The 27,296-nt window shown below is 40.5% G+C and overlaps 1 protein-coding gene across 3 annotated transcripts in view; it reads left to right on the top strand.

Moving 5' to 3' along the window:
* fhod1 (formin homology 2 domain containing 1) overlaps positions 1–27,296 on the top strand; it is a 297,281-nt gene that overhangs the window by 252,687 nt on the left and 17,298 nt on the right. For 2 of the 3 annotated variants that reach the window (XM_048546635.2, XM_048546637.2), the window contains 10 exons: positions 231–278; positions 1,179–1,285; positions 7,608–7,748; positions 8,500–9,428; positions 17,244–17,399; positions 19,540–19,722; positions 20,390–20,509; positions 20,602–20,763; positions 22,118–22,308; positions 26,082–26,274. In XM_048546635.2, coding sequence (XP_048402592.1) covers positions 231–278; positions 1,179–1,285; positions 7,608–7,748; positions 8,500–9,428; positions 17,244–17,399; positions 19,540–19,722; positions 20,390–20,509; positions 20,602–20,763; positions 22,118–22,308; positions 26,082–26,274 — 2,230 coding nt within the window. The remainder of the gene's footprint in view (positions 1–230; positions 279–1,178; positions 1,286–7,607; positions 7,749–8,499; positions 9,429–17,243; positions 17,400–19,539; positions 19,723–20,389; positions 20,510–20,601; positions 20,764–22,117; positions 22,309–26,081; positions 26,275–27,296) is intronic. The other variant, XM_048546636.2, reaches the window with a different exon arrangement.

Consider the following 27,296-nt stretch of genomic DNA (forward strand, 5'->3'; position numbering starts at 1 on the left):
GCCTGGAGTTCCCTCCTAAACCTCCCGATCCCCCAAAATCTCTTTCTTCTATTTATACCAGTACCAAAGCCACTTCTTTGGCCAAACATCTGGTTGCCTGCTTGAATATCTCCATAAGTGGCTTCACACCAAATATTGTTTGCTAACACTCAAGTGTCTTGGGTTGTTTCATGAGGTTAAAGGTGCAATATAAATACAAGTTGTTATACTGAAATTGATCTTTCTCTCAGGGCTGAAAAAGTTGCTGTTAGTGATAAACCTGTTCTGAGAAAGTATGAGTAAGTATTAGGTTTGGAGTGAAAGTTTCAACTTTGTGATCTGAACGGCATTTTCTTTGTGATCATTCCATTTTGCTACAGGTACTAAGTTTGCAGTCAATTTTTATTATAGGCCTGTATGAGCTGGGAGGATGTGGGGACATTTGATCAGATCCTGAACTATTCAAGTTATGGCATTGCATTTCACAGATAGCTCACAAACTTTTCTTCACCTTTTGCTGGTGATTTGTATCTAATTCCAGTCACGATCTCTACAATGTGGCTATTTTTGAGCTTCCAATTTCAAAGAAAAATTCTGTTGTAATTAATCCAAGTTCCAATTCACATCTAACATTTAAAGTATCAATTAATCACCTTGACTAAAATGCTTGCAAATTGGATACCAATTCTTGTTTCATCATTTAAGAACCCGTGGAGGGTTGAGCAACTGGACTGCTGTCCTGATGCATATGTGTTTGTAACTTAAAAGTGTACAGGCCTATAGTAAGAGGAGTATCTTAGTTTGGAATGATGCATTGGTGGTTGGTGCCATAGTGCTGGGCAATAGGACAGTGGTGCTGACTATTATCTTGTTTTCTTGAAAATTGGATGATAGTTTTCTTCCATGGAGATGAATTGTGAACCAGAGTTTGATTCCGAATTATTTTAGCTTTTTTGTATCTATTTGCTCCTGAAGTAATAAAGCAGGGGAAATATATCAATGCAATGAATTTTGCAATTTGAAATGTCTGCAAAAACTCTGCTTTAAGGTGGGCAGTGATTCGTTTGCTTAACTGCATGTTTGGCTGTGGTGTGCTGTGGAAAATCAGTTTGCTGGAACCTCCATTGTGTCCAAATTTCTACAACGATTTATGGGATTTGCTAATGGCAAATGCTGAGATTCTACTGTAATGTTTTCAGAAATCGCTTTTTAGAAAATCTTGTTGCAACACAAAGAGAGAGGGATTTGAGCAAGTCGCGTTTTTCCAGAGACTTTGCCTCCATACCCACAGACAGGCCTCCTGATGGTAAGTTGTTCCTTCCAATCTTTTATAACTTAATTAAGGATAAGAAGGACTATTCTTCCCATTTTAACGCAGAAACCATCCAACTTACACTTTTCCATCCAATGCATCCATTTGTTATTTTAAGGCTTCTAGGGTTTATGTCTTTCTCCTGCTGAGGAGTCATTCCAAGCATTGGTCATGGTTTTCACACACAGCAACCTCCAGATGTTCGTTCTAAAAAGTTATCCTTTAAAATTTGCCTCCTTTTACTTTGGTGCTACTGTTTCAGCTAATGTAGAATTCCAATTTACTCTTTTCCTTGCCTTCTTCTATCAGATATACTTCTAGTATGTTGTTTTTCACTTGCCTACTTTCCATGATGAAATGCCACAGTTTCTCCAGACTTTTCAGAACCAGAATTGCATGCAATATTTCAAAAGTATTGGGGTATTAAAGGATTTTGGGTTAATCTAAGATGGAGGACAGGAAAAAATTGCAGCTGTAGGAACTTGCTCCTTTCTTTTGAGGTATTTTCAGTGTTGGAGATGATTTCCTCAAATTCTAGGAGTAGTAATTACTGTTTTACACGCTGTTGCATTGTTGTGAACTTTTGGGGGGAGAAAGGTCACTTTAAAAGAGGAGGAAGGGAGACAAATGCAGTGACCGTGTGGTGAAGTGAATAGACTTTTGATGATGACAAGGTTAAGTATCTTTTTCCTTCTTGTTGGTTCCCTGACCACCGACCACAGACCGAATCCAGTAGCTTGTATTTAGACCTGGAGTAGGAACAAGATGGGACCTTTTAATCTAGCTCTGATAAACAGCTGGTTATTAACCATGACATAGCAACCTGCAGCACACTTGGCCCAAATGACACATGCTGAACACCAGACTGGGGAGAAGGTGGCTTGGCAGGATTGTCACTCTACTAGTAATCCAGCAGCCCAGGCTAATGCTCTGGGAACACGGGTTCGAACCCCACTACAGGAGCTGGTGGATTTTCAATTCACATAGTAAATCTGGAATTGAAACCTAAGTATTGCATGTAAAGCTAAGCAGCATTTCCACTCTGATCGAATGGCCAAAATACTGACATTTCCCTTTCTGATTGTCGCTTTGCAAGATTTACTTTCACTCATGTATTGAGTGGGTACCTCTCCATTTGCCTTATGAATCTGTATATGCAACTTTTGATATATAGCTAAAGCATCCACATTTCAAATATCTCTCTTCCATAGGTCTTTATTCATTGTCAGCATCTGTGAAGTAAAACAAGAGTTAACATTTTGGGCCCAGTGACCCTTCTTCAGAACTGATGTTTTCCAGCAATTTCTGTTCTTTATTCAAAACATTTGTGGGGAGCTTTTTCAAATCTGCTTCTGGTATTTGGAATCATACATAGCAGACACTGGAAATGAATGACATTTGCAGCGTTGGTTACTGAATTTCTTTGTTCCCTCTGCACGGCAAATACTGTGGAGATCCCTACCTTCCTCTGTCGACCTTTCTTCTTGCACTCGTAGACGTTAGAAGCTTTGATCAAACTGCTGCTTCTTACCCGTGGGTTTCAACCTCAGTGTCCTACAAGTAGTTTCACAATGTCACAATGGGTCTGTTGATTGTGTAGCAGGTACTGCACTGACTTTGTGATGTATGCTCATTTTAATTAGCTTAGCATTCAGCAAGCTCTAACTGGGGTGTGCATTGATGATGTGTTAGGAAGCAGTCAATGTTGTGACCTGTTTAGGCCGGCTTGTATTGCTTAAAGCTAGCCTGTACATCTTAAAGGGGAGGTGTGTCCTTCATTATGTTTTATTTTCATTCTTCTATCAATTTTGGCTTGGAGCTGTGAACTGAAAACTGTTCAGATCCCTCCGCTCCTGCACCCCTTTCAGAATAGCATGCTTATTTTGTACTGTCTGTCCATATTCTGACAAAATGCATCACTTTACATTTCTTTGCATTGAACTTTATCTGCCTCCTTTACACTCATTCTACCAGCCTGTCAATGTCCTTTTTGAAGTTGTGCACTATTCTCCTCACGGTTTACAATTCTTCCAAGTTTAGTATCATTTGCAAACATTACAATTGTACACTAGACATCAAGATCCACATGATAATATATATCAGGAAAAGCAAGGTCCCTAGGGAACTCCACCACAAACCCTCCTCTGGCCTGAAAAGCATCCCTTAACTCTGTTTCCTGTAACTCCCCCAGTTTTGTTTCCATGTTGCTGCTGTCCCTTTTATGCCGTGAACTCAAACTTGCCTCATAAGTCTGTTGTGGGACACTTTACATCACATCAACAGCATTGCCCCCATCAACTCTTTGTGATCTCTTCATAAAAACTTCAACAAGTTTGTTAAACATGATTTTCACTTTCAAAACGCATATTTAATCTTTTTAGTCAACTCATCTTTATCAATATCACTCCTCATTCAATTCTGAATAATTGTTTCGAGAAGCTTCTCAACCACTGAACTTAAACAGATGACCTGTGTTAGAACCTTTGCTGATTTTTCATTATTTTTTAGTTTTATTCTTTTATCACTTTTTGGATTGGAGTTATGAGCTGGAAATGACTTGTGGGGCAGCTTGTGGTTGGAGGAAAATAACAGACTAAACAATTTTTATTTGTTTCGCAAGGCCAGACTTAGAGCATAATTGCACACGATTCTTGATTAAATGGGATCTAACAGACACACCAATCCCAGGAAGAGCATAATGTTTAAAAAGATAGCAGACGTGGGCTACAAATGAGGTCAGTACCTGGAATTTGGTTCTAGCAAGTCTGGAAGAAACCGTACGTACAAGCAGATGGCAAATGTTGAATGGTATTTGAGGGCACAGCAAGAGACAATCAATCTATCAGGGCAGAACCAGAATTTAAGTTGTTTCTTTGAGCTATATTTTCTGAGAGGTGTGCTTCATTGCTGACGCGACAGCATGAAAATTTGAAAGCTCTATTTCAGAAACCCAAAGTGTAGAGAGTTGAGTTAGAAGCATTATTAGCTATATCTGAATGAACTCAGAAGGTGACCCTGTGTAGATCGTCCAAAAAAAGCAAGCAAGGAGTCCACTCCTCTGCCTGTGAAACAGCACATCATGAAAACCATTTACTTAAACTGGCTGGTTTTGTTATTTCATTTACTCCTTAACTGTGTTGGTCTGAATGGAGGCTGAAAACAAATATTTCAGTTTTAAAGCATAGACATTAATCAGCTTACCTTGTTGTTTAAAGTTTCTTCTGCTAAAGTTATTGTGCATTTAATAAGTAGTTAAGTCTTTTGTTTGAGATACAATTAATTATTTACAAAGTTTGGGGTTGGCTATTCAAAAGTCCAGTGAAGAATGTTTGGAGTAATTAGTTGGGTGTCTTCACTGGTTTAATTTTACTGAGTATTGAATGCAGAGGTGGTTGGTTGGTTGTAATGCCTGAAATTGCTGGATTTATCCTTAGTGTTTTCTGAAGAAGGGCAGGATGTCTGAAATTCTCCAGTCTTTTGGCACATCTTCAGAGTTTAGGGAAGACTGAAAGGTTACGGCCAGTTTCCCTGCAATTTCCACTCCCACTCCAAATATGTCAAGTACATATCTAATAGGACTCCTGTTCTGACTCTTCCTTATGGAAAGGACAAGAGATGCCCTGTATCTGCAGGAAGGCAGAGCACAAATGGAGATGAATCACTGTGGCCAAGGATCTGGATACAGTATGGCAAGGTCAATGACGTGCAGTCAAAGTTTGAGCTTATAGTATCCAATTGCACCATAAACTACAGCCACTGCTCAAATCACAGCCTCATCCTGCACCCAGCGGCAATCTCCTTCAGTTCGGGCTCAGACATTACATGCATCCCGTTCACTGTGCCCACATATATTTTGGCATTGCTGCAAGCCTTAGCCTTGCCAACAGTGGGATTGAAACCACTGAGCCTGATGGTCTGTAATATGAGAAAGCGAGGTGTTTGGCAGAAAGGTTAGAGGAGCTGAATATTATCCAAATGGAGAAAGACTGCAGAAAGCTCCAGCACAGAGGGATTTGGGAATCCTCATGTATGAATCACAAAAAGCTAACTTACAAGTTCAGCGGGTAATAGGGAGGCAAATGCAATGTTGGCCGTTATTTTAAATGGAACGGAGTATAAAAATAGGAAGATCTAGCTAAACCATGTCAAATAACTATTAACATCAATTGCAGAAAATATGCCCAAACAGTTTCTTTAAGAATGTCCTCAAAATGGAGTTGTGACCAGCCTTCTGGAAAGAAAATAATTGATACTCATTTGACGTTAACATGGAATGTGCGTTACAAGTACAAAGTCAGACATCACCTGACACTAGGTTATGGTCTAACAGGTTTATTTGAAATCACAGGCTTTCAAAGCACTGCTCCTTTCAGGTGAAGTGGAGGGAAGAGCTGACAAAGGAGCAGTGCTACGAAAGCCTGTGATTTCAAATAAACCTGTTCGACTATAACCTAGTGTCATGTGTCATCTGACTTTGTCCACCCCATTCCATCATCAGCACGTCCACATCATTAGTAGGGACTTCTAAAGGCAGAGGCCATCGGAGAACACATAAAGGGGGTTATAGAGGAATTCTTCCCTCAGTGGATTTGTGTTGGACCCTGTGAGAGCAAAGACAATGGAGCTAGAAAATAAGCAAGTATCTTGGATGGTTAGCTTCTGAACTTTTATTGGTTTGGATGCCAGTGGAAATGAGTGAGGCCATTGATATTGGAATGATTTCTGAACCTGTTTCACAAGAGCCACTGGAAGTGAAGTGCTTTCATTTCATATTTAAGGACAGCTCAGATAATAGCTGACCAGCAGGTGCCAATGTGGAGCTGTACGAAAAATAAATTGGATGTTGGAATCATACCGGGATCGTCATGGAGGAGAGGGTTTGTGGAGATTAGATAGGAAGGCTGATACAAACATTTATAAGATTGTAAAATCTTTTGAGCCTCTGGCCCAACCTCCAGTTCAAATAAGAATAATTGGAAAGTGCTGAGAATATTCAACAGGTCTGACAGCAGCTGTGGAGAGAAATGAGAGAGAATATCTCAGGTCAAGGATTATCCTTGCTCTCCTTGACCTGAATGTTAGCTTTGTTTCTCTCTCCACATATGTAGCCTGCCCTACAAAGTATTTCTAGTGATTTCTATTTTCATTTCAGATTTCCAGCTTCTGTCATATCTTGCTTTTGTTTTGATGGTTAATTTCTCCATGGCTTCTTTAATTTGTAAACCATGTAAAAAGCAGATTAAATGTGAGACTAGATGAAAATAAGAATTGGTAATGATGCATTAACTGCCGTCCCTTACAGATACTTCAGGCTCATGGCATATCTCCAAGCTTCTCCATTCGATTTTACTTATCCTGAGATTTGCTTGATTACCTTTATGGAGTTCAGGGAGGCATTGTGTAAAACTTCACTGCAGGAGAGTTGATAATCAGACATTATATTTGGTTCATAAAATGAGTTGGGTTTAATCTGCTATGAGGCCTTTAGATATTCTACACTTTATGTTCGAACATATTGTGCTTTCTGAACATGTTAATAAAACTTCTTCCAATCCTTATTTACATTGAAATTGTAGAAAGTGACAAAACAAAAGGAAAAAGCGTGCCTCTTAATTGAAAAGGATCGCACCTCGTGAAGTTGTGGAATTGTACCACAAGTTAATGACATCATTACGCATGATTTGTACACATCAAATAGTTGACAGCTGGAACAATGTTCACTTTACACCATAGAGCAAGGCTATTTGGCCTGTCATTTTTGTACATACTATGTGACCTTGTGTCCATCAGAGGTTTTTACAGTTTCTGCCTATACTTTCTTTTGTGGCAAGGAATTGCATTATTTCTCAGCATAAAGATGATTTTCCCCATGTTTCTCTGCACTTTCTCTTCAATAAACCCTTGCTGCTGTTTTATCCCAACTCCCTAGTTTTGAGGCCAATTGTTGTACTCAAGCTTTAGTTCAGCTATGACTAAATAATTTACCAATTAATACCAGTGAGAATTCCTAAGAACTTGTTGGTTTGTGTAACCCAGCACTGCACTGTATTTTGTAATCATTGATTGTGGATGATTATGTTGAAATACTCAGTAGCTGTTTTAGTTCTTGTTCCTATGAATAATTTCTGAGTTATTACTTCGTGGAATTAAGAAGTCACTGGGATATTTTGGTTCGTAACAAGATGCTGTCGTGCATGATTATGATGGATTGTTTTTCCGAGATTTAATTTTAGTGGGTTGGTGACTGTTGATAAAAATATGTTGTCAAATTGATGTGTAAATATTCCCTAAACTGTATCACTCTTATTGCTTCCAGTTGAAGTGCTCAGTGAAAAGGAGCAACAGAATGAAGCATTAAACGAGAGGGAGCCATGTTCAGCCTCCAGCAGTTCATCAACCAGCAGCACATTGGAGAGGGAAGAGAGGGCAGACAGACCGGCGGGCAATAATGACTCAGGCAAGAGAGATTTCATCTTCTAGTTTCCGTTCATTCCCCAGGAGCAAACCGTAGGAGCAGCTGCTAATAGCTGTGCTACAAACAAAGGGTATGCATTTCTCAGTAAACAGTGAGAAATGTTCCTTTGTCAAAAATAAATAGGATGGTGCATTACCAGCCTAACTGACCCCAAAAGAGCCGCCTGCTTTCCTTTCCATATTAAATAAAGAGGGAAGTGCTGAAAGCTCGGTTGTTTTTTAAGTATCCAGAGGGTTTTTGTTTTAATGTGATCGAAAGAACTCTGGGCTATTTGCCAGGATACACACTTAGCTTCAACTCCCTTGCCTAGCAGAATAAACTATTTGTAATTTGACGTTTATGTTTAGGGAAAAAAGAGTATGTAAATTGTTTAGATCAGATGGTCACGTTCTTTGCTTGGTGCAAAACAACTGTTGTGCTCTGTTTAGTTTTGGTTCACTTTGTTGAACAGAGCACTGCGCGGAGTGAAACATGCAGCAAGGCTCCGAGTCTGTTTCCCATCTTGATGTGGAGCATCATTTTGCTTTCTGAAGCTCAGCATGGTGGTGTGTGGGGCCTCAGGGCCTGGTTCCAATGTTGGACACCAAAAAAGTAAGCAGAGAGAGTTGGGATTTACTGTTCGCTTTAGTGTTGTCTCTTCAATTGAAACATTAAAAAAGAAGCGCTTAGAAATGATTTGATTGTTTAACGGGTTCGTGAAACTTATTATGTTTGGTATATTGCTTGGCTGCAGGTCGATGCATCATCCGTCAATCCAGCCTGGATCAGTGCAGTGCCATCTCCAATGACAAGAAATTCATGCTCGACATGCTTTATGCTAAAGCCAAGGGCAATAACCTTCAGCTCACCAAGGAAGAGAGTCCTACTGAAAGCGAGAGGCGAGTCACTGAAAAGGCTTTGGTGGAATCTACCGAGAGTCCAATCAAACGCTTTTCCAGGCAGACCAGCCATCAGATTGAGGACAGCGATCAGAAGCCCAACATTGAAAGCATCCCCGGGAATGTAAAATCCACGCTGGAGAAATTTGCAGAGCCTCAGGTTACGTCTTTGAAGGAACAGTTCAGCATTGAGGCTGAACTTAATGAGAAGAATGTGGAGAAAACATCCGTTATGAAGAAGGACTCTGAGCACATGTGGGACCAACTGGAAGTGAGTCCTAGAGTGCTCATAATCAAAGATTTAGATTTCACAGATCTCCGTGAGGAGGAGGACATCGATGTGCTAGATATAGACCCGTGCGTGACCAAGGCAACTGCTCAACAGGATCTTTCTGGATCACCTGGGAGTTCAGTGGTTCCGTCAGCACCGCCGCCTCCGCCACCTCCCCTGCTTGGAGGTCCACCTCCTCCCCCACCCCCACCGCCTGGAGGTCCTCCTCCCCCACCCCCACCGCCACTACCTTTCGGAAAGCCATCTGGCTCCCCTCTACCTCCCCCACCTCCACCCACTAATGTATCCCCTTCGCAGGGAGCGAACTCTACATTAACAAAGAAGAGAAAAACCGTCAAGCTCTTCTGGAAGGAACTGAAGCAGCCCGAAGGCCCCTCCAGGAGCTGTAAATTTGGCCGGGGCACTGTCTGGGCTTCCTTAGATAAAGTGACAGTGGACACCACTAAATTGGAACATCTGTTTGAATCTAAAGCTAAGGAGTTACCAACGAAGGTAAGGACTCATCTGTCTTTTGATCACTTGAAAAACTAAGTTTAAAAAAAAAACTTATTTTACATGCCTTAGGAATTACATGGCAATAATGTCTGCTTCAAATGAGACTCTGCTTTCTGTTGGGGCAGGTTGTAGACGATTAATGTATTGAATCCCTTTGAGAATATTAAAGATGCGGAGGATGTGGGTGAGGAGCCTGGGCATATTTGTGTTGCCATGATTTCAGAAGGGTGATGCTGTGCTAAGAGTGCTGCCAATGAAGTCTACAGGAATCAATGGTCTCATAAATGATTTGGCAACTGGAATATTTGACCCAGCTCCAACGGGTCTAAATTTACAGATTACAGCAAGCTGGATACTGTGTCCAGTGATGCTAATCAATGCACAAGTATCAATACCAATGGTCATAGGAAGAGACAGGCAAAATACAGAGATGCAGAGAGAATTTGACACTGATCAATGTTTCTTGGCAAGATTAGTAGATACTATTAAAGCACTTAATTTTCACTGGATTAAAAAGCAAATGAAATTTTTGACATTCACTTGTAACCAATAAGGCACAGATGAGGATGTGTAAATTATATTGGTAAAACCACATCTGGAGCTCTTTTTCAATTTTGTCACACAACAGTATGATAAGGAGGTGTGACAAAAATTCTCAGTGGCAGTGATCCTCCTCATTCCTGTCATAGTTGAAAACTAACCACTCCCTCTGGATATCTTAAATGACTGAAACAGGGTGCTGTCCACCTGACATGTGCCATGTGCCTTTCTTCACTTTCTAGAAAAATGAACTGGTAAGACACTCAAGTGGTTTACTTTACAATTGCTAAATGAAAATACTGAGCCACAATTACAGCAACTTTCACACCATCCAACTTAACCTAGTCTGTAAATAAGATAAATAACTAACCGTGATGGCTCTGCTGCTTATTGGGTTATTTGGTTTTAGTCAATTTTGGCATTGAACCATACCAAGGTGTCTATTGACCCTGCTTGGTTCTATTGCTAACATTCCTGGACATCTTTCTGCAGCCTGTGCCATCTGGCTTTCAATCTGTGTGCCTTTCTTTATTATTTCCTGGAGATTTTGTTCGAGACCCTTTTCCCTTGTATCGCCTTGGAGAGTAGAGCAAGCAATTTAAGCAATTTTAAATCCATCCTCAGGTAAGCATCAATAACAGTGAACTCTCTGCCTTGATGATTAGAGAACACTCTTGTCAGAGTCAGCATATGAAGATGAGACACACGGTGTAAAGTAATGACACAGCATAGTAACTCCAGGCAGCTATGTTCCGAATAGGACAGTGACATGTGGGAAAAAAATTACCACTAGGGATGGTGGAATAAAAGCCATGACAGGATATTAAAAAAAAGGATGAGAATATTTGCTGCTAGTGAACTAGTATCTGTCCAAAACCAGGTCAGGATCCTGAGAGAGAGTTTATAATGATCAATAATATGGATCAATAGTTTTAGCCCGTGTGAAGTGATGTACCATGTTACTGGTATGCCTTTCATAGTTAGTGTAGGAACATATCGTATTATGTCAGCTGCTGAAGATTCAACTGTGACTAAGATCATAAGGTGTTCCATCCAGATTAAGTTGTCAATTTTAATTGCTCTTACTCCACTCAGTGTCAGTCCAGTGTCAGGTTTATTACGATGAGGACTAGATGATTGATGTTCAAAGTGTGTTCTCAAATACCCTGTCTTCATCACCATTCCTAGTTGCACTTGAGAAAGAGGTGGTGAGCTGCTGCTGTGAACCATTTCAGTGCATTTGTTGTAGATACACCTACAGTGCTATTGGGAGGGAGTTCCAGGATTTTGACCCAGTGATACTGCAGGGACAGCAATGTATTTCCAAGCCAGGATGGTGATTGGCTTGGAAGGAAATTTGCGGGTGGTGGTGTCCCCATTTATCTGCTGCCCTTGTCCTTCTCGATGGAAATGGTCACAGGTTTGGAAGATGCTGCCTGAGGAGCCTTGAGTTTCTGCAGTGCATCTTGTGGGTGGTAGTTTGTGTAAATGTAGTTTCATTAATTTACTATGCAGAAATGCTGCAGCAGTGCTTCACCTGAGAGCTGATGCGAGATTAAACTTAGAAATTCAGAAGTTTGAAAGAAGATCCACAACTCTGACATTGACAATGCAAAAACAAATCTCACCTAGCCATTGAACTGCATGAAATGACTTGAGGTTGCTGTACTTTCACAGTAGGGACAAATCAAATTCACCATGGAAAGTTTAGCCTTGTCCACTTCAGTTTCAGTATCCTTTTTAATAATGGGATAAATGCTCATTACCTTCAGTCAATCTCTCTCCAACACTGAACATTCATTATTACCAATGGAGTCTCACTTTGTCAGGTTTTAATTGTTGTTGAAGATTTTTAAAACATTGAAGCTAGAGTACTTTTGGTTTTCTTTTATGAACATCTTCCTTTTGCTTTTGAACCAGTTTTTCTTTCACTTTTTGCATTTCTATCTATATCCTATCTGATTTGATTCCACCCAATTTACTTGGTCCATTCATCTCAACCCTCCCCCGGTTAATTTTACAGTCCTTAAATCTAACTGTTTAAGGAGCTATACAGTTGCCTGCCTTGTTCACTCAAATACGAGATGCCTAAATTCCTCACTGCAGTGTTATTAGCTTATATTTTCAGTAATCTCATTGCTGCTGATTACCCTTCTTGTTTGTTATTCGGGTATCATCTTGAAGACTGTTGTGGTGCAGCAGTAGTGTCCCTATCTCTGAGCCAGAACATATGGATTCAAGTCCACAGGTGTGTCCTAACATGCCTGAATAAATTGATTAGAATATATCTGCACTTTCAGCAAGTTGCATTGTTACATCTAAACACACAAGGACAGGCCTGACCAGCTGAAGGCACTGTTGCATGTCCTACCGCAACCAAGTATTGCTCGTTGTGATTTCTGTTAGCGTTGGCTCTTTTAATTTTTAATGAATGTATTTTGATACAAAAAGCAATATAAGAAATTCATAGTCAGAAAGCCTTAAATGTGTTACAGTTGTACATTCCTGTTCTTTTCTGAAATAGCTGTAGAGAGGCTGGCCTCCCATCACCTAGTCACTCTATATTTCAAAGTGGAGAGTCCTTGACACTGATCCAGCTCCCTCAGAGCCAGTACTCAGAGTGAACAGGATGTCTGACATTTCTGTTTATATCTGTCAGCCAGAGCTCCCTGATTGGGGCTGTTAATCTGGTCCAATCAGGGAACTCATGTTCCGTGATATCCATCTGGCTGACCTCGTTACAATCACTACCTTTTCCTCTTTTCCTTGCTCTTCCTATAGTCCTCTGTATCTTCTGCACTGATTTTGAAGATCTTGCTACAGCAAACAATTCTACGGGCTATCTTTGTGCATCAACCTAGTGTGTCTGTTTCCCTGCTGTTACAATGTATCCCCCTGGAGCCTGTATTTTTAATTGCGGTTTCTCGTCTGACCTCTTGGATACTGGGAGTTTGAGCTTCGTACAGGTTGACAATGAATTAATTTACTCAAAGAGAAAAATGTGATTTTGCACCTTTGCACCCGTATCAATGGCAGCCTCAGTATCTATCTGTTCATTATCAATGATGGCATCCGAATGTGCCAATCTCTATCAAAGAATTCCTCCAAGCCCACTCTCCTAGTTTTCTTCCAGGAGATTACTGGAAATAGGAGATAACCTATTGGCATATCTCTGCCCCTTCTTGCATCTCCAGCAGATATTGAACCTGACACCCTCACCATTGTGGAATGAGGTACAATCAACGACTTAATGTTTTAAATTGCAGGGTCAGGTTTCTTTAACTTTGCAAAAAAAATTAGTTTGTTTTAATTGCAATAAGTTGGAAAAAAGAAAACTTTGCACTTGTTGCAACCTCTAGGTGTCCTCAGCCTTTAAAACCAATTAAGAAGTTTAGGTATGTATTCACTGTTGCAATGTAGGAAATGTGGCAGTTAATCTGTGCACAGCAAGATCCCATGAATGCCATTTTTATACTTGTCAGATTGTCTGACAGATTATTGGCTATAACACTGTGGAGGAGTCCTCTGCTGCCCTTCACTTTTTGCCATGTGATCATTTGCTTTGGGTTGAGAGATTAGGGAAGGCTCGATTTAATTTCTCATCTAAACAATACCACGTCCAACAGTGTAGTTCTCCATCAGTACACTACTGTGTGTAAGCACATAATCCCAGCTCACACTTAATGCTCCTTGGATTAGACATGACCTCACAACCTTCTGATTCAGAGGCAAGGATCTCACCACTGAACCTGGTAATTACTACATTGATTCATCCCTCACTGCGTGCTGCATATTACCATGTTTAAAAAAATCTGCACTATTATTGTTGCAAAACTAGGTAAATTATTGGAATCACCATGCTCAAATCTCAAAATGAGGTACAATGGTAACAGTGTTAAATCATATCAGACAGCCAGTGCACGGTGCCACAGTTCACAGTTCATTGATCACATACTGATTCAGTGAGCTAATTATTCAGCCATCCCTTTTGGGAAGGTGCAAAATGTGGATCAAGCATTTCCTGATTAGAGAAACTCACTGATCTGTATCCCCGCAGTGGTTCATCTTGAGAAGCTCCTGCTGAGAAACCTTAATATTTGCAGGGAGGATATTACCTGTCAATAAAGGTGCAACATTCGTTAGTTTTCTGCTATGGTGTGTGACTTTTCTGGAATTTTTAACAAGTACTGATAAGATCTCCTGAACCTGTCAGCAAAATTAAAATGACCTGTGTTATTACTCTACACACTCTTACAGAGCTGCAATTAATTCTTCATTGTTTTAATCATCTCCTGTTTAAATCATGAAAAATTTTGTAAAACCACAACCAGGAATGGAGATATTTCTGGTTGCGTTGTTTCAGGGCCTTGGGGAATTTTTAATTCTGTGATTTTGGCCCCAAGTTATGTTCGGGGAAGCAATAAGATGTCATAATAATCACTCCCAGATTCGGTAATTGTTGCAAATGTTTAACCAATGAATCTTTTATAGTACCTGAAAGAATTTAAAGAGCCATAACAAAATAATAAATACATTTAACTAATTTGCAAATTCCCTAGATTCTAGAACAGTCCTAGTGGATTTGAAGTTGGAAAATGTAACATCGTTATTCAGGAAAGGAAGGAGAGCGAAATCAAGGGCTGATAGGTCAGTTAGCCTGACATCAGTCACTGGGACCACATTATCAAGGAACTCTTAGCAGTACACTTAGAAAATCACATATAATCAGACAAATTCACCATGGTTTTACAAAAGGCAAATTGTGCTTGACAAAGTATTAGTTTCTGAGGATGTAGTTAATAACAAAAGGAAAACAGTAGAGATAATATGGTTGGACACTCAAAGCTATTTTGTAAAATGCTTCACAAAGATTATTCTGCAAGTTGTGGAGCTGGAGGTAATACACTCATGTAAATAAAGAATTGGTCAATGGAAAAGAAGCAGAGATTTGAGATAAACAAGATATTTTCAAATGGGTGAGACATATACCAATTCGGCGAGTAGGAAGCAAGGAGGCAGATGGTGTAGAAGGTAGGGAAGTACAAGTTAACTCACATTGGCAGCCAACGCATAAAAACATACAGGTTTGGGTTTTCCAAGGAACGGCTACTTCATGCAGAAAGGAGATAGCCCTGTTTTTCTGACAGGAGATTGTGGTTAGGACACCCTCAGAAGCACAGAGCTATGCTTCCACTCTGACAGTTGTTTCACAGCAATGTACTGGCAGAGGAAGGCAAACCAAGCCCCTTTCTTCACAGCAGTCCATTGCTGTGCACTAACATTAAAAGGCCCAGCATCACAGCCGCTTTGACAGTTCCTGTCAAACAGTAAGCGCATACAGGAAGGGTGATGTTATGGTGCTGAGAAGTTAAGGAACCAGATGGGTATGTGTGCTTTGTGGGTTGGATGCCAATTGCATAGTGGATAGACACCTTACTGGAGTTTAAAGGAATGATAGGTAATCCCATTGCAGAAACATGTATCATTTCTGCATAAATCTAAGATAGAAAATCTACAAAAGGAGGGCACACTGCGTCAGAATTAGGGGACAACCACAGAGGACCGTGAGGTGGTGAAATTTCTTCATTCAAAGGGTTTTGAGTCTTTGAAATTGTACAATGCCAAGAATTGTGAATACACTGTCAGTTAAATGCATTCCAGGCTGGGATGGGCAGATTTCTAGTGTTTCAGGGAATCTAGAGCTATGGGGAACAGACGGGAAATTTGGATTGAAATAGAAGATGAGTCATGATTGTATTGAATAGTGGAGCAGGATAGAGGGGCCACATGGTCTGCTCCTGTTCCTAATTCTCATGTTCTTAAGGTTGAGAAGATCTTTATAGAAGAAAGGAAAAATATTTTACATAAATGAGAATCATGTTAGCCTGTACTTTCTTTACCCATATTGCAGACTATAAATTAATGCTGGATAAGTATCTGTCTGTGATAGCACTTAACTGCCAACTTTAATTCAATTCAACTTGGAAATTTGTTGTTCTTTTGCAAGTTGTAGATTGTAAGACCACCCGTTAATGACATTTCCTGTACTTCCTGCTGAATATCATACTCCATATTCCAGGAAAGTCTGACCAAACTTCCTGTTGTTCAGATTGACAGTGGCTAGAATTGAGATCTGTTATTGGCTGAAATGTAGACAGGAAAAGTGCTTTGGTGTTTTGATCATTGTGCTTGTTGATTCAGGTTAGGTCTTTATGCTGCTTCTGTGCATGATATTACGACACTATCTGCACTGAAAAAAAACTTCATTGGCTAAAGGGACATCACCAGGCTCGCAAATGGTACTCTTCTCATTGAAGTTTATTTATTCCTCCTTAATTTTTCACTCTTGCCCCTCTTTTCACCTCCTGAGTGATATGACTCTGTGGTCTGGAGATGGTTTTTAAACAGTAGCCATTCTTCATCCATGAGGCTTTTGAAAGTGAGTGCCACCAAGACTCCCCTCATGATGATTCTATCCCCACATCTCTCTCTAACAAAGAGTTTGAAAGACTCTCAACTCCCAAGAGAAGGAATCCCTCCTCATCTCAGTCTTAAACTGGCTCCCCTTTATTCTGAGACTGTGCCATCTGGTCCTGGACACCCCATGTAATCAAAGTCCTGATGACTTATACAACATTTGGATTTTCCATAGTTATCTGTTATCTCCTAAAAATCTGATGTGAGTTTAATTTTAAATTGTCAATAATTCCTGTGCTTACCTGGGATTGGTTACAGAAAATAAGATTGAGAGAAATCAGTAATTGTTTTCATGAATTGCTTTCAAAATTGGTTTGTGAAAAATGCCTTTTGGTTGGTGAGGGCTTAATTTAAGTGTGTGCTTTTAGCAGATGATCTGCTGACAGCACAGGTAGACTGTCCATATGGAAAATAGGGGAATTTCTAGAGGACGCTCAAGTGTTGTTCCAGATCTATAATCACCCACTTTACTGTGAAAATGCTAAAGGATTGGATCCAAGAAAACTGATGCTCAGGGGATTATGAGAACTAACAGCCTACCTGCTTCCCCTCCACACTGCAGCTTAAGTGTCTTGTCTAGGTTTATTTGATAATAGATGGACAGTAGTGATGAATGTCAACACACACAGTGGATGAAGTTTGCAGCCATTATATCCATAGATGTCCCAAAAGTATAGATTTTTTGTGCTTCAAGTATGTGTGTGTATGTGTGTGTGTATAATATATATCATACATATTATATGCATAAAATGAAACAACCAAACGTTCCCTTGGTGTTGCTGTTTTAACTTGCAGAAAGGAGGAGATGCCAAGAGGCAAGGATTAGTCGTGCTGGATCCAAAGCGGAGTAATGCAATTAACATTGGGCTCACAGTATTACCACCAGTTCATATCATCAAAAATGCCATCCTCAACTTTGATGAATATGCAATAAACAAGGAAGGTATTGAGGTAAGGCATCCAAATTTGAAACTTTTAACAAAGGACCAGAATAAGAATGGGAATAATAGGTTGCAACCATCGCTTGCTCCAACATTGGCAAGCATCGGTTAGTACTTTGATTTAGATTTTATACAGACGTTTGACAGGCAAGGAAAGATAAGTTGATCCACTAAGGTTTACCTGCACCATGATGCCCAGAGATTGAACTCTTCTGTGCTCTTGCTTAATTACTCCTGCAGCCGCACGTTATTGCTAACTTTCATTCATAGGTCAAATTAGCAAAGTGCAAAGAAACCAAATAAAATTCAATCTCTATAGACCCCCTCAGGCAAAAGGATGCTTGCACCAGTTTTACTGTGTGCCATTTGGTTGTTTTTGTAACTAATACCTACTTGTTGCTTTGGAAATTCCAACACTTTCACTGTGGAGATTACTGAACTGGCAGCATGACATGGAAAACATGCAATGTGTTTTTTTTTTGAAGTGCAGATAAATGTGACTAAACATGGTGTGCAGACAAGGAAGTCAGCCAGAAACTGTTTATTTTTTCAAAACTAAATGTAATTTTACTGCTGATTTATATTTTAGAAATACTTAAAATGTGCCAAGCCAAATCTAATTCCCCTGCACCAAAAAAAAAGGATGTAGACCTAGTGGTTCTCCCTTTGCTTTATGTTCTATAATAAAGAGGAATTCCACCTTGCTAATTGACCCCAAGATTAGTTATAAACCCTCATTCCTGGGAAGGACTTCCTTACTTCCATTAATTGTCTCCTTTCTCTTCGTCTCTCCTGCTCCCTTCTGGAAATCCAGCAAGATTTACAATGGAGCCTCCAGAAATCTTGCCAACTCCTCAACCCAAGGGCATTAAATACAATTTATTTATTTATTTGTAACATGCACGTCCTCATTCTTATAGCTAATTTATAAAATATCTACAGAAAAACCTTGGGAGGCTCAATTACCTGCCAACATCCATTATCTTGTTGGGTGGAGGTTAGGGCTTATCCATTATGGGGACTTTGAAATCCACCTAAGACCAAATATTGAGGAACTTTGCACCTTTATCCATAGATACTTTCATATTCTCATTGTCAAGAGAATAGTGTTCACCTCTAAGAGCCATTTCTCCCCATTTATTTTCATTTGTGCTGCCAGCCATACCAAGAGCTAAAAACTGGAGACCTGTAAATTTTGTGGCTAAGTAGCTTGGGATCTAACTGCATGAGTTCACCTTTAGATGGAGAGCTTTGAATGGTTGTTGTTGAGATCTACATATATCTGGGTCGTCGCAGATCATGTCATTCTGATAAGGTGTGATGTCAGTAAGAACAGGATACATTAGCTGTTCACAAGAACTCTTGTAAAACTGTATAATGTTACACAGCTTAGAGACAATGTATTTTCAGTTTTCCTGACGCTTCATAAACGTGCTATGGGGCATTTTCAGTTACTTCTGTTATCAATCCATTCCCAAAGCCAAATGTGTGTGTGACTTAATAATAACATACTATGTCATTGTGTTTAACCAGGATAGTGTCAGTTGTTTAGGAACAGAAACAGTTCGTTTAGTCCCTTGAGTCTGTTCTGCCACTTGATTGGATCAATGCTGATCTGTCTCTTATCCATTTACAACCTTCTTAGTTTCATGTTTTATAATGCCCTTGTCTTAAAAAAACTATTTATTTCAGTTTATATAACCTGCCTTTTAAAGAGGGTTATTTAAAAATATTAGTAGGAGTTCATTGTGAAAATAAGAGGATACTCCTGTTTGGAATGTTTTTTCTTTATGCTTGAAGACAGGTCCATGGTGATCATTTACTGAACCATGGCTAAGTACCGTGAGCTTTTAACATGGGCAGGGCAAGGAGACAAGCTGTAAGATGAACTCATTCTGAATGCAACTAAAAACCTGCACTGATACACACCAGGCAACGCTCTAGCCCTCAAACGAACTGAGCGAACTGGCTACTACATTCACAGTACACCCGTTTTAAAATGAACACATGTAACGACAAAACCCTATTCTATCTAATTAGTTGAAGGATGACTTTTTCAGACTGATTTAATTGTATTTAGTTAATGTGTCAAATGACTGCAATTATCACTGATAACCCCACCATCCTTACCCCCTCCTGTTTTCTAACAGAAAATATTGACCATGGTGCCCACAGAAGAGGAGAAACAGAAGATCCAAGAAGCCCAGTTGGCGAATCCTGATATTCCTCTGGGAACAGCAGAACAGTTCCTTTTAACCTTGTCATCGATCAATGGGATTACAGCCAGGCTTCAGCTCTGGGCTTTCAAGCTAGATTATGAGTTTATGGAAAAGGTAGAAGTTATTATCCAGTCTTTGTGCTACATTGCTGAGGAATGTTATAGCTTTATAAAGGAATATAATCTCATATACTGGACTTTCTACAGAGTTCCAGATTTTGTGCAATGGGTCAGAATTGAAATTGAATTCATTGGGAAGACTATAAATAAATATTTATATATGATGTATGATACAATCCATGTAAATATAGACACACAGTGTTTATAGAATGCAGAGTGTAATGTAATTTATCAGTTGTGATGGATCTAAATCTTGATATGTTCTAGATAGCCAGATTGATAATGAGCAACTTAGGTAATCCTAGATGCTTAGATGGGTACGTAATTATATTTATTTGCAATTTAAGAGGAACATCGAAATATTTGGATTGACATGCACATGGTAGTTAGCAATGCTCAAAGACTCCACGCAATACACCATAGAGCATGCTGATCTTTGATCTACCATAGGATTTGCAGCTGTAAAGTTCATGGCTGAAGGGTTAATGGTTTTAGGAGGGTACCATAATTCAACAAGATTGTGAATCCATTTTACTAAATCTTTCACATGTTTCAGATTGCTTGCTTAATAATTTTTGCTGATTTAGTCTCTTCAAGTTTGACCCTCAAGAGAAAGTTTGCTCGTAAACTTCTGAAAGCAATCTTCTAACTTTTTGTTGTAGGAAATTGCGGAGCCGCTGTTTGACTTGAAGCATGGAATGGAGCAACTTGCAAAGAATAAAACCTTTAAGTGCCTTTTGGCAACTCTACTTGCTATTGGAAATTTTCTGAACAATTCCAGTGTAAGAACCAATTTCATTTCAGGGTGATGGAATTGCAGTTTGAAACCCTCATGAAAGTTTACACAAGAGGTCTTGTTTCTTTTCTCCCCTAGGCCAAAGGATTTGAGCTAAGTTATCTGGAGAAAGTGTCTGAGGTGAAGGATACGCTTCAGAGGCAATCTTTGCTGTATCATATGTGTAACCTTGTGGTGGAGAAATTCCCAGACACAACAGATGTGTATTCCGAGATTGCAGCAATCACTAGATCTGCTAAAGTAAGTGCCAAGAAGACAGCACTGAGCTGAAATAAAAGCAAAATAAAGCAGACACTGGAAATCTGGGACCAAAAACAGAAAGTGCTGGAGAAATTCAGCATGTCTGTAGAGAGAGTGACATAATTAAAGTTTCAGGTCCAAAAACTCTTCTCCAGAATTGGAACTCAATTCTGAAGAAGTGTATTTGGACTCAAATAGTTAACTCTGTTTCTGTCTCCACCGACCTGCTGAGTTTCTCCAAAACGTTCTGTTGTTATTTCACAGCATGCTGGTGTTTCGTGCACGGTGACGATGCCGATAAATTTGCTATTTTCTCTTTCATGCACCTCATGGCATTAAGTATTCCAACAGCATGATTGATATAGGGTTAAGTGCACAGAAAGGTTTCTGCTGCTCTACCTTTGGTTTAATCCCACCTGAGAAACATACCTGCTGCTTAACCAATAGGGAAGGTCGTTTCGGTCCCACCCCAGTCATGACCATATCCATCCTATAATCAGTGTTTTTATAGCTTTAGCCAACTTGTCATGAGCTTTGAAATTCCCTGCCCATTTCCTTTCACCTTTTTACTCTTTAAGATAGTTATTTTTTGACCAAGTGGATGGTGATCTAATGTCTTGATGTCCATTATTGTCTCAATTTGCTCCTTTGAAGGATCTTTGAAGGATCTTGGGGAAATTTGCTGTTAAAGGACCATGTAAATGTTGTTGCTATTGCACTGTAGCCAGCGTAGGTCCAAGTACTACAATCTTCAGTCTTTCAAGACATACTGTAGCTGGGCTTGCAGTACTTCCCAGACTGTTCTTACACTCCTGACAAGGCAGTCATGAGAAGTTAAAGCAAGAGTGGTCAAACTCAAACCTTGGAAGTAGCTAAATCTGTGCTCTGTGAGAGGTGAGCTGGAGCTAAAATGCAGCTTTGTGGACATCACTTATTATTGTTGTTCATGATAGTGTGAAGGATTATTTGAATTTTAGCAGAACAGCAACACCAGTGTCTGAGATGTTACATTGTTTGTCAAAGAGTGCAGTCCTATCTGATAATGAATTGTATTGTCCCAGGTTTTTCTTAGGAAATGGAATTGGTGGAATGTTGGACTGTCTTGCCTATTTTGGGTCTTTTCAAGTTACCCTGTGCACTTGTACAGGTTTATAACTTTCTCCTTTACTCTGACCATTTAATAAGTCAAATGCAATGTCTGTCTGACCAACGTGCTGTATATGTTAGGAGCAGCTACAATTCATAACTTGTTCTGCTGATTTGTGCTTCTGCTTTTAGCTGCACAGGTGTTGTTTATGATGGGAAGTTGTTCTTAGGCTGCTCACATCACACGTTCTTGTGTCTGCATTCACAGGTTGACTTTGATCAGTTGGCAGAAAGCCTTGTTCAGCTGGAAAGAAAATGCAAAGCTTCATGGGATCACCTGAAGGTCATAGCTAAGCATGAAACCAAACCTGTTCTAAAAAACAAAATGACTGAATTTCTGAAGGACAGCACAGAAAGGATTATAATCCTCAAAGTGGTACACCGTCGCATTATAAACAGGTCAGAACCATTCACACATTTCTAGATGGTTGCCAGGAATTATAAAATTGAAAAACATTAAGTGGTGAAACTCTTGTTAGAAGAAAAACACAATCTACAATCAACAACCTTCAATGAATTGGCATCTAAGTGATTGTCCTCTTGTTGCTTTCCTTTATTGCTATGGCAATGACCATCCAAACAGCCTAAAACATTAAGAGCAGGCCATTCAGTTCCACGATTCAGATAGAGCATGGTCACATTGCACCTCAGCTCTATTCCCACTTTTGCCCCATATCTGTTGGTCTCTTTACCAAATGAAAGGAAAACTATTGATCTCAGTCTTGAAAATTTCGGCTGACCTGGGATCCACAGCGTTTCAGATTTCCTACAGTGTGAAAAGGCTCCTGATTATAGCCTTGCTCAGATTCACTGTGTCTCTGTCTGCCTGTCTGTCACTCTGTCTCACATCTGTCTCTCTCTTTTTCTCCCTCTCTCTCATCTATCTCCTTCCGTCTGTCTGCTCTCTCTATCTCTCTCTCTCTCTCTCACTCTCTCTCTATCTGTTTGGCTGTCCCTGTCTCTTGTCTGTTTGGCTGTTTCTATCTCTCTTTGTCGCTATCTGTCTCTGTCTTCCTCGGTGTGTCTCTCTCGCTCTATCACAATCTGCCATCTATTTATCTCGCTGTCTGTCTATCCTTCCCTCTCTGACTTTTGAAGTTCAAGGCCTCGCTTAATACCCTGTCAGGCAGAATAAAAATCATCATACCATATGCTGTGTCACATTTGGTTAGAACTTCAGCACGCACTGCTTCCTCATGTTTATGATCATTATTATTATATTGAAAATTTGAGTTCAGACAACTGCTATGGATTTGGAAAGGCAGAGACTGTACATATAGTGTTCCCAGAAAGTGCTATTTTTGGAAATTGCTGGTTCCAACCACCTTCTCTCTGCCTTCCACCCACCCTCATATAAAGTGTCATTTAATTTCTGGTGCCCATACTCAATTGAAAGCACATTCAAAGATTAAGAAACATCTGTATTTTCCTGAGAAAATCATGGGATTCAGTACAGTTACAGAAAAAGACTTGTTGCTGCATTGCATGGTTTTGGACGTGGTACAGAGACCAAACACAAGTCCCAGAAGGTTCACTTCCATTCACTTAGCAATGAAAAGGAGGACATGGTGAGTAACTGAAGTGTACAGAACATAGGAGTCTCTGCTGTTACCCTGGCGTAGCTACTCTGCATAGCGGTACAGACTCAACAATTACAGCCCGTCAGAATTCACATCCACGGTCACTGCCTCACAGTTCTTTCTGGAATTGCAGCTGTGATGATTTCAGGGTCAAACGGCCTGTCAAGGCGTGTAATTGAAATGTATCACTGGAGGGCAGCTAGTACTGTGAAACCACCCCAGTAAAGAGCCAATAGCTTCAGGGCAGGAAGAGAGAAAATTGGGGACCTGAGGCATTGTGCTAACACAGAGGCCTGGACTAATAATCCGGAGACACAGATTCAAATTCAATTAGTTAGACACATCTTGAATAAAAAGCTAGTCTCAGAAGTGGTGACCATGAAATTACTGATTTCTCTTGGACCCATCTTATTCATCACTGTTCTTTAGGGAAGACAAGCTGGCATCTTTGCCCAGTCTCTATGTGACTCCAGAGACAGGAATATGATTGAGTCTTAAACATCTCCACTGCTGGCCTGGAAGGTAACTTTATTGTATTCAGGCTCCCCAGTACCTCCTCCAGGATAGATAGAGACAGGCAATGGGTGGTGACCAGTAACACTCTCATCCTGGAAATGAATACAAATAATGGAAACTTGAGACACAGTAGTTTCAGATGGTAAGGATGCTCCTGAACAGGGGAGGCGTAGCAAATTCAGCAGAACCTTTCAGGTTCAATAGAAAACGTTCTGTAAAACCATCGTTTCCAGACTCCTGCAATTACTGCTTGAAAGTGGTGCTGAGGTATCACGGCAGTGAATGAGACTCAGAGAGACAGCTGCATTTTGGACAGTAGGGTACATTTTTGGAAATGATCCAGCTGCATGAAACATTACTGTGTAAAAGATGGGTGGCACGGTGGCTCAGTGGTTAGCAGTGCTGCCTTACAGCACCAGGGACACAGGCTCAATTCCAGCTTCGGGTGTCTGTCTGTGCGGAGTTTGCACATTCTCCCCGTGTCCGTGCGGGTTTTGTCCAGGTGCTGCGGTTTCCTCCCACAGTCCAAAGATGTGCAGGCTAGATGGATCGGCCGTGCTAAATTTTCTCCGAGTCTAGGGTGGAAAATGCAGGGATACAGGCTGGGTCTGAGTGGGATGCTGTCAGGATTGGTGTGGACGTATTGGGCCGAAGGGCCTGTTTCCACACTGTAGGGATTCTATGTGGAAAGATGAACCCGTTCTGCTCAAGATCTCAGCTGAGCTGTTTTGATTATTTAAGGCTTTCATTGTCTCCCAGTCATCTCCAGAGACACTCTGGCGCCTCCTGGTGGCCAATTACTGAGACTGTTTGTGGCCCCTCTGTGCCCACTCTGTCAGCTGGAAGGCAAACCAGGTGACTGAAAAAGTTGCAGGAGATTTTCTGAGGAATCAACTTCGTCATGAAAGAGTAAATTATAAACTTTCGTTGGCAGTGCATGACATTTCAACACTGTACATTTCTCTATATTTCTTGCTTCAAGCCAGTATAGCCTAATGGGATGGTTACATATTCCGTCTGCAATTTCGAAGGTTCCTAAATGCAACAAGCCTGAATTGGCTCTCCCCAGTCCCTCGTCTCCTTGGCCCCTAAGACATGAATTGGTTGTAAGTTCACAGTCTCTCCCAAAGTCAACCACAGATAACCGATGTGGGGAATGGAGAAACCTCTGAGGTTGGTGAAGTAACTCCACAGAGGCTGGTATCCCCTCACCAAGTCACTGTTTATTTACATGTGGAGAGTCCCTGACACTGATCCAGCTTCCTTAGAGCCTATGCTCAGAGTGAACAGAACATCTGACACTCCTGTTCTTATCTGTCGGCCAGGGCTCTCAGATGGGACCAGATTAACAGCCCCAATCAGGGAGCTCATATTCTGTGATGCTCACCTGGGTGACCTTGTTACAATCACTACTGTTGGGACAGTGTTATTGAGAGCAGGTGCCTTATTGTGAGAAAGATAAGAAGGGTCTGAATATAGTAACATTAGTATTCCAATTGCAGCATTAACATCCCTCACCTTGGTTCATCGTCTTGCTCCCCACTTCTGGCACAATGAGAAAAAGAACCCTTCATAATGCTAGAAGAGTTTGCATAATTACAGTGTGAGATAAAAACTTGCACACACAAAAAAAATACAGACATGCCAGAAACCAAAGAACTACTGACAACCTAAGCATTTAGTTTGATAAGGGGCAATATGTAACTTAGATCTGGCTTTTAGTCCCGTGTGTAAGTGACACCATTGTCAGTCAGCAATTTGTTTCATAAAAAGCTCCTGTCTCTAACAAATTTCCCCTGCCATTTTAAACCAGTGGAAGGGAACAACATTGGTGCAGTGAAGAATGTCAGCTTGTAATCTTGTGCTTTGGTGCACTCTTGTGGAGGAATCTGATGTGTGAAAGTTGCTACATTCATCATTAACTACTGAAAGCAAAAGCACTTTGCCTGGGCCCCAGAGGCCCTATTTCACAGAACGGGAACCATCGCTGTGGTAACTCATTTGAAAATTCATGGAATACCTTTGTAATTTCAGGTGTGAAGAGAAATTGCATATTCATGTTACCATTTCTTTCAGGTTCCATTCTTTCCTGCTGTACCTGGGCCATCCTTCCAACTCTGCCCGAGAGTTGAAGATTACCAGGTTCTGTAAAATAATTAGCGAGTTTGCACTAGAATATCGGACCACCAGAGAACGGGTTCTGCAGCAGAAACAGAAGAGGGCTGCATATCGAGAGAGGAATAAGACAAGAGGGAAAATGATTACAGAGGTATGCTGATTTAAGAGGATCAACTTGCTGTCTCCAGTATTTTTTTTAACTGAAAAAGCAACTACACTTGAATGCAGTTTTATTCAAACAGCTTTGTTGCCTGCAGTACACTTTTTCAAGGCTATTGTTTCTCTGTAGTTTAAAATGCTAATATGGGATGGGATTTTTGCTCCCCATTTACTTCCTGGTCTTAGTTTGTCACTGGAACAAGACAGTTGCAAGCTAACATGTGGAGTTAAGACAGATTCTTTCTATAAATAGCCAATCTCAGTGTCAGATTGGATAGTCTCCGTCCCTACTCAATATTGGCCTTATTTGCATCATGACACGTGAGATGATCAATACCCCGGGACCTCTTCATTGACCAGAAAGTCAAACAGACCAACGACTTAAGTTCAAAGGGTGAACTATTCTGTTATAAGTAGCTCACCTCCCTTTTTCTCAAAGCATCTCTGCAAATCTACAAGACACTGTCGAGGGTGTGCTGATATATGTGTGGAGAATATATGACAACCTGGACATACAGGAGAATGCACCCAGCTCAGTTATCACCTCATCCTTCAGCTTAAACGCTACACCCACCACCACTACCCTCCGCTTTGTTACTGCAGTGCAGGTAGTCTCCAAATGGACAGTGGCATCCAAGTGAGGTTTCTGTAACAACATGCCTCACAATGAGGAAGGGGAAAGCAGAAGCTGCATGGTGAAACTGGCACAAAATGGGCAGGACTGGTTGGTCGATATTTTTAGATGATGAAAGGAGAGGCGGGAAAGGAAGGTGGAGGTGTGGCAGTATACACCAGAGAGATTGGATATCCCCAAGGGTGAAAGATTAAATTTGTTTGTTTAGAGTTGAAGAAAAGAGGTACCATCACATTACTGGGTGTCACCCAACCAGTGGAAATGGTATAGAGAGCAAATTTGCAAGAAAATTAGAAGGAGATGCAGAAATGACAAACTATAGATAATGGAAATTTTAATTATCCTAATACAGTGTGGGTTGGTCATATGTTGAAGAGCAG

The sequence above is a fragment of the Stegostoma tigrinum genome, chromosome 16 (genome assembly GCF_030684315.1).
Source record: "Stegostoma tigrinum isolate sSteTig4 chromosome 16, sSteTig4.hap1, whole genome shotgun sequence".
NCBI lineage: Eukaryota > Metazoa > Chordata > Chondrichthyes > Orectolobiformes > Stegostomatidae > Stegostoma > Stegostoma tigrinum.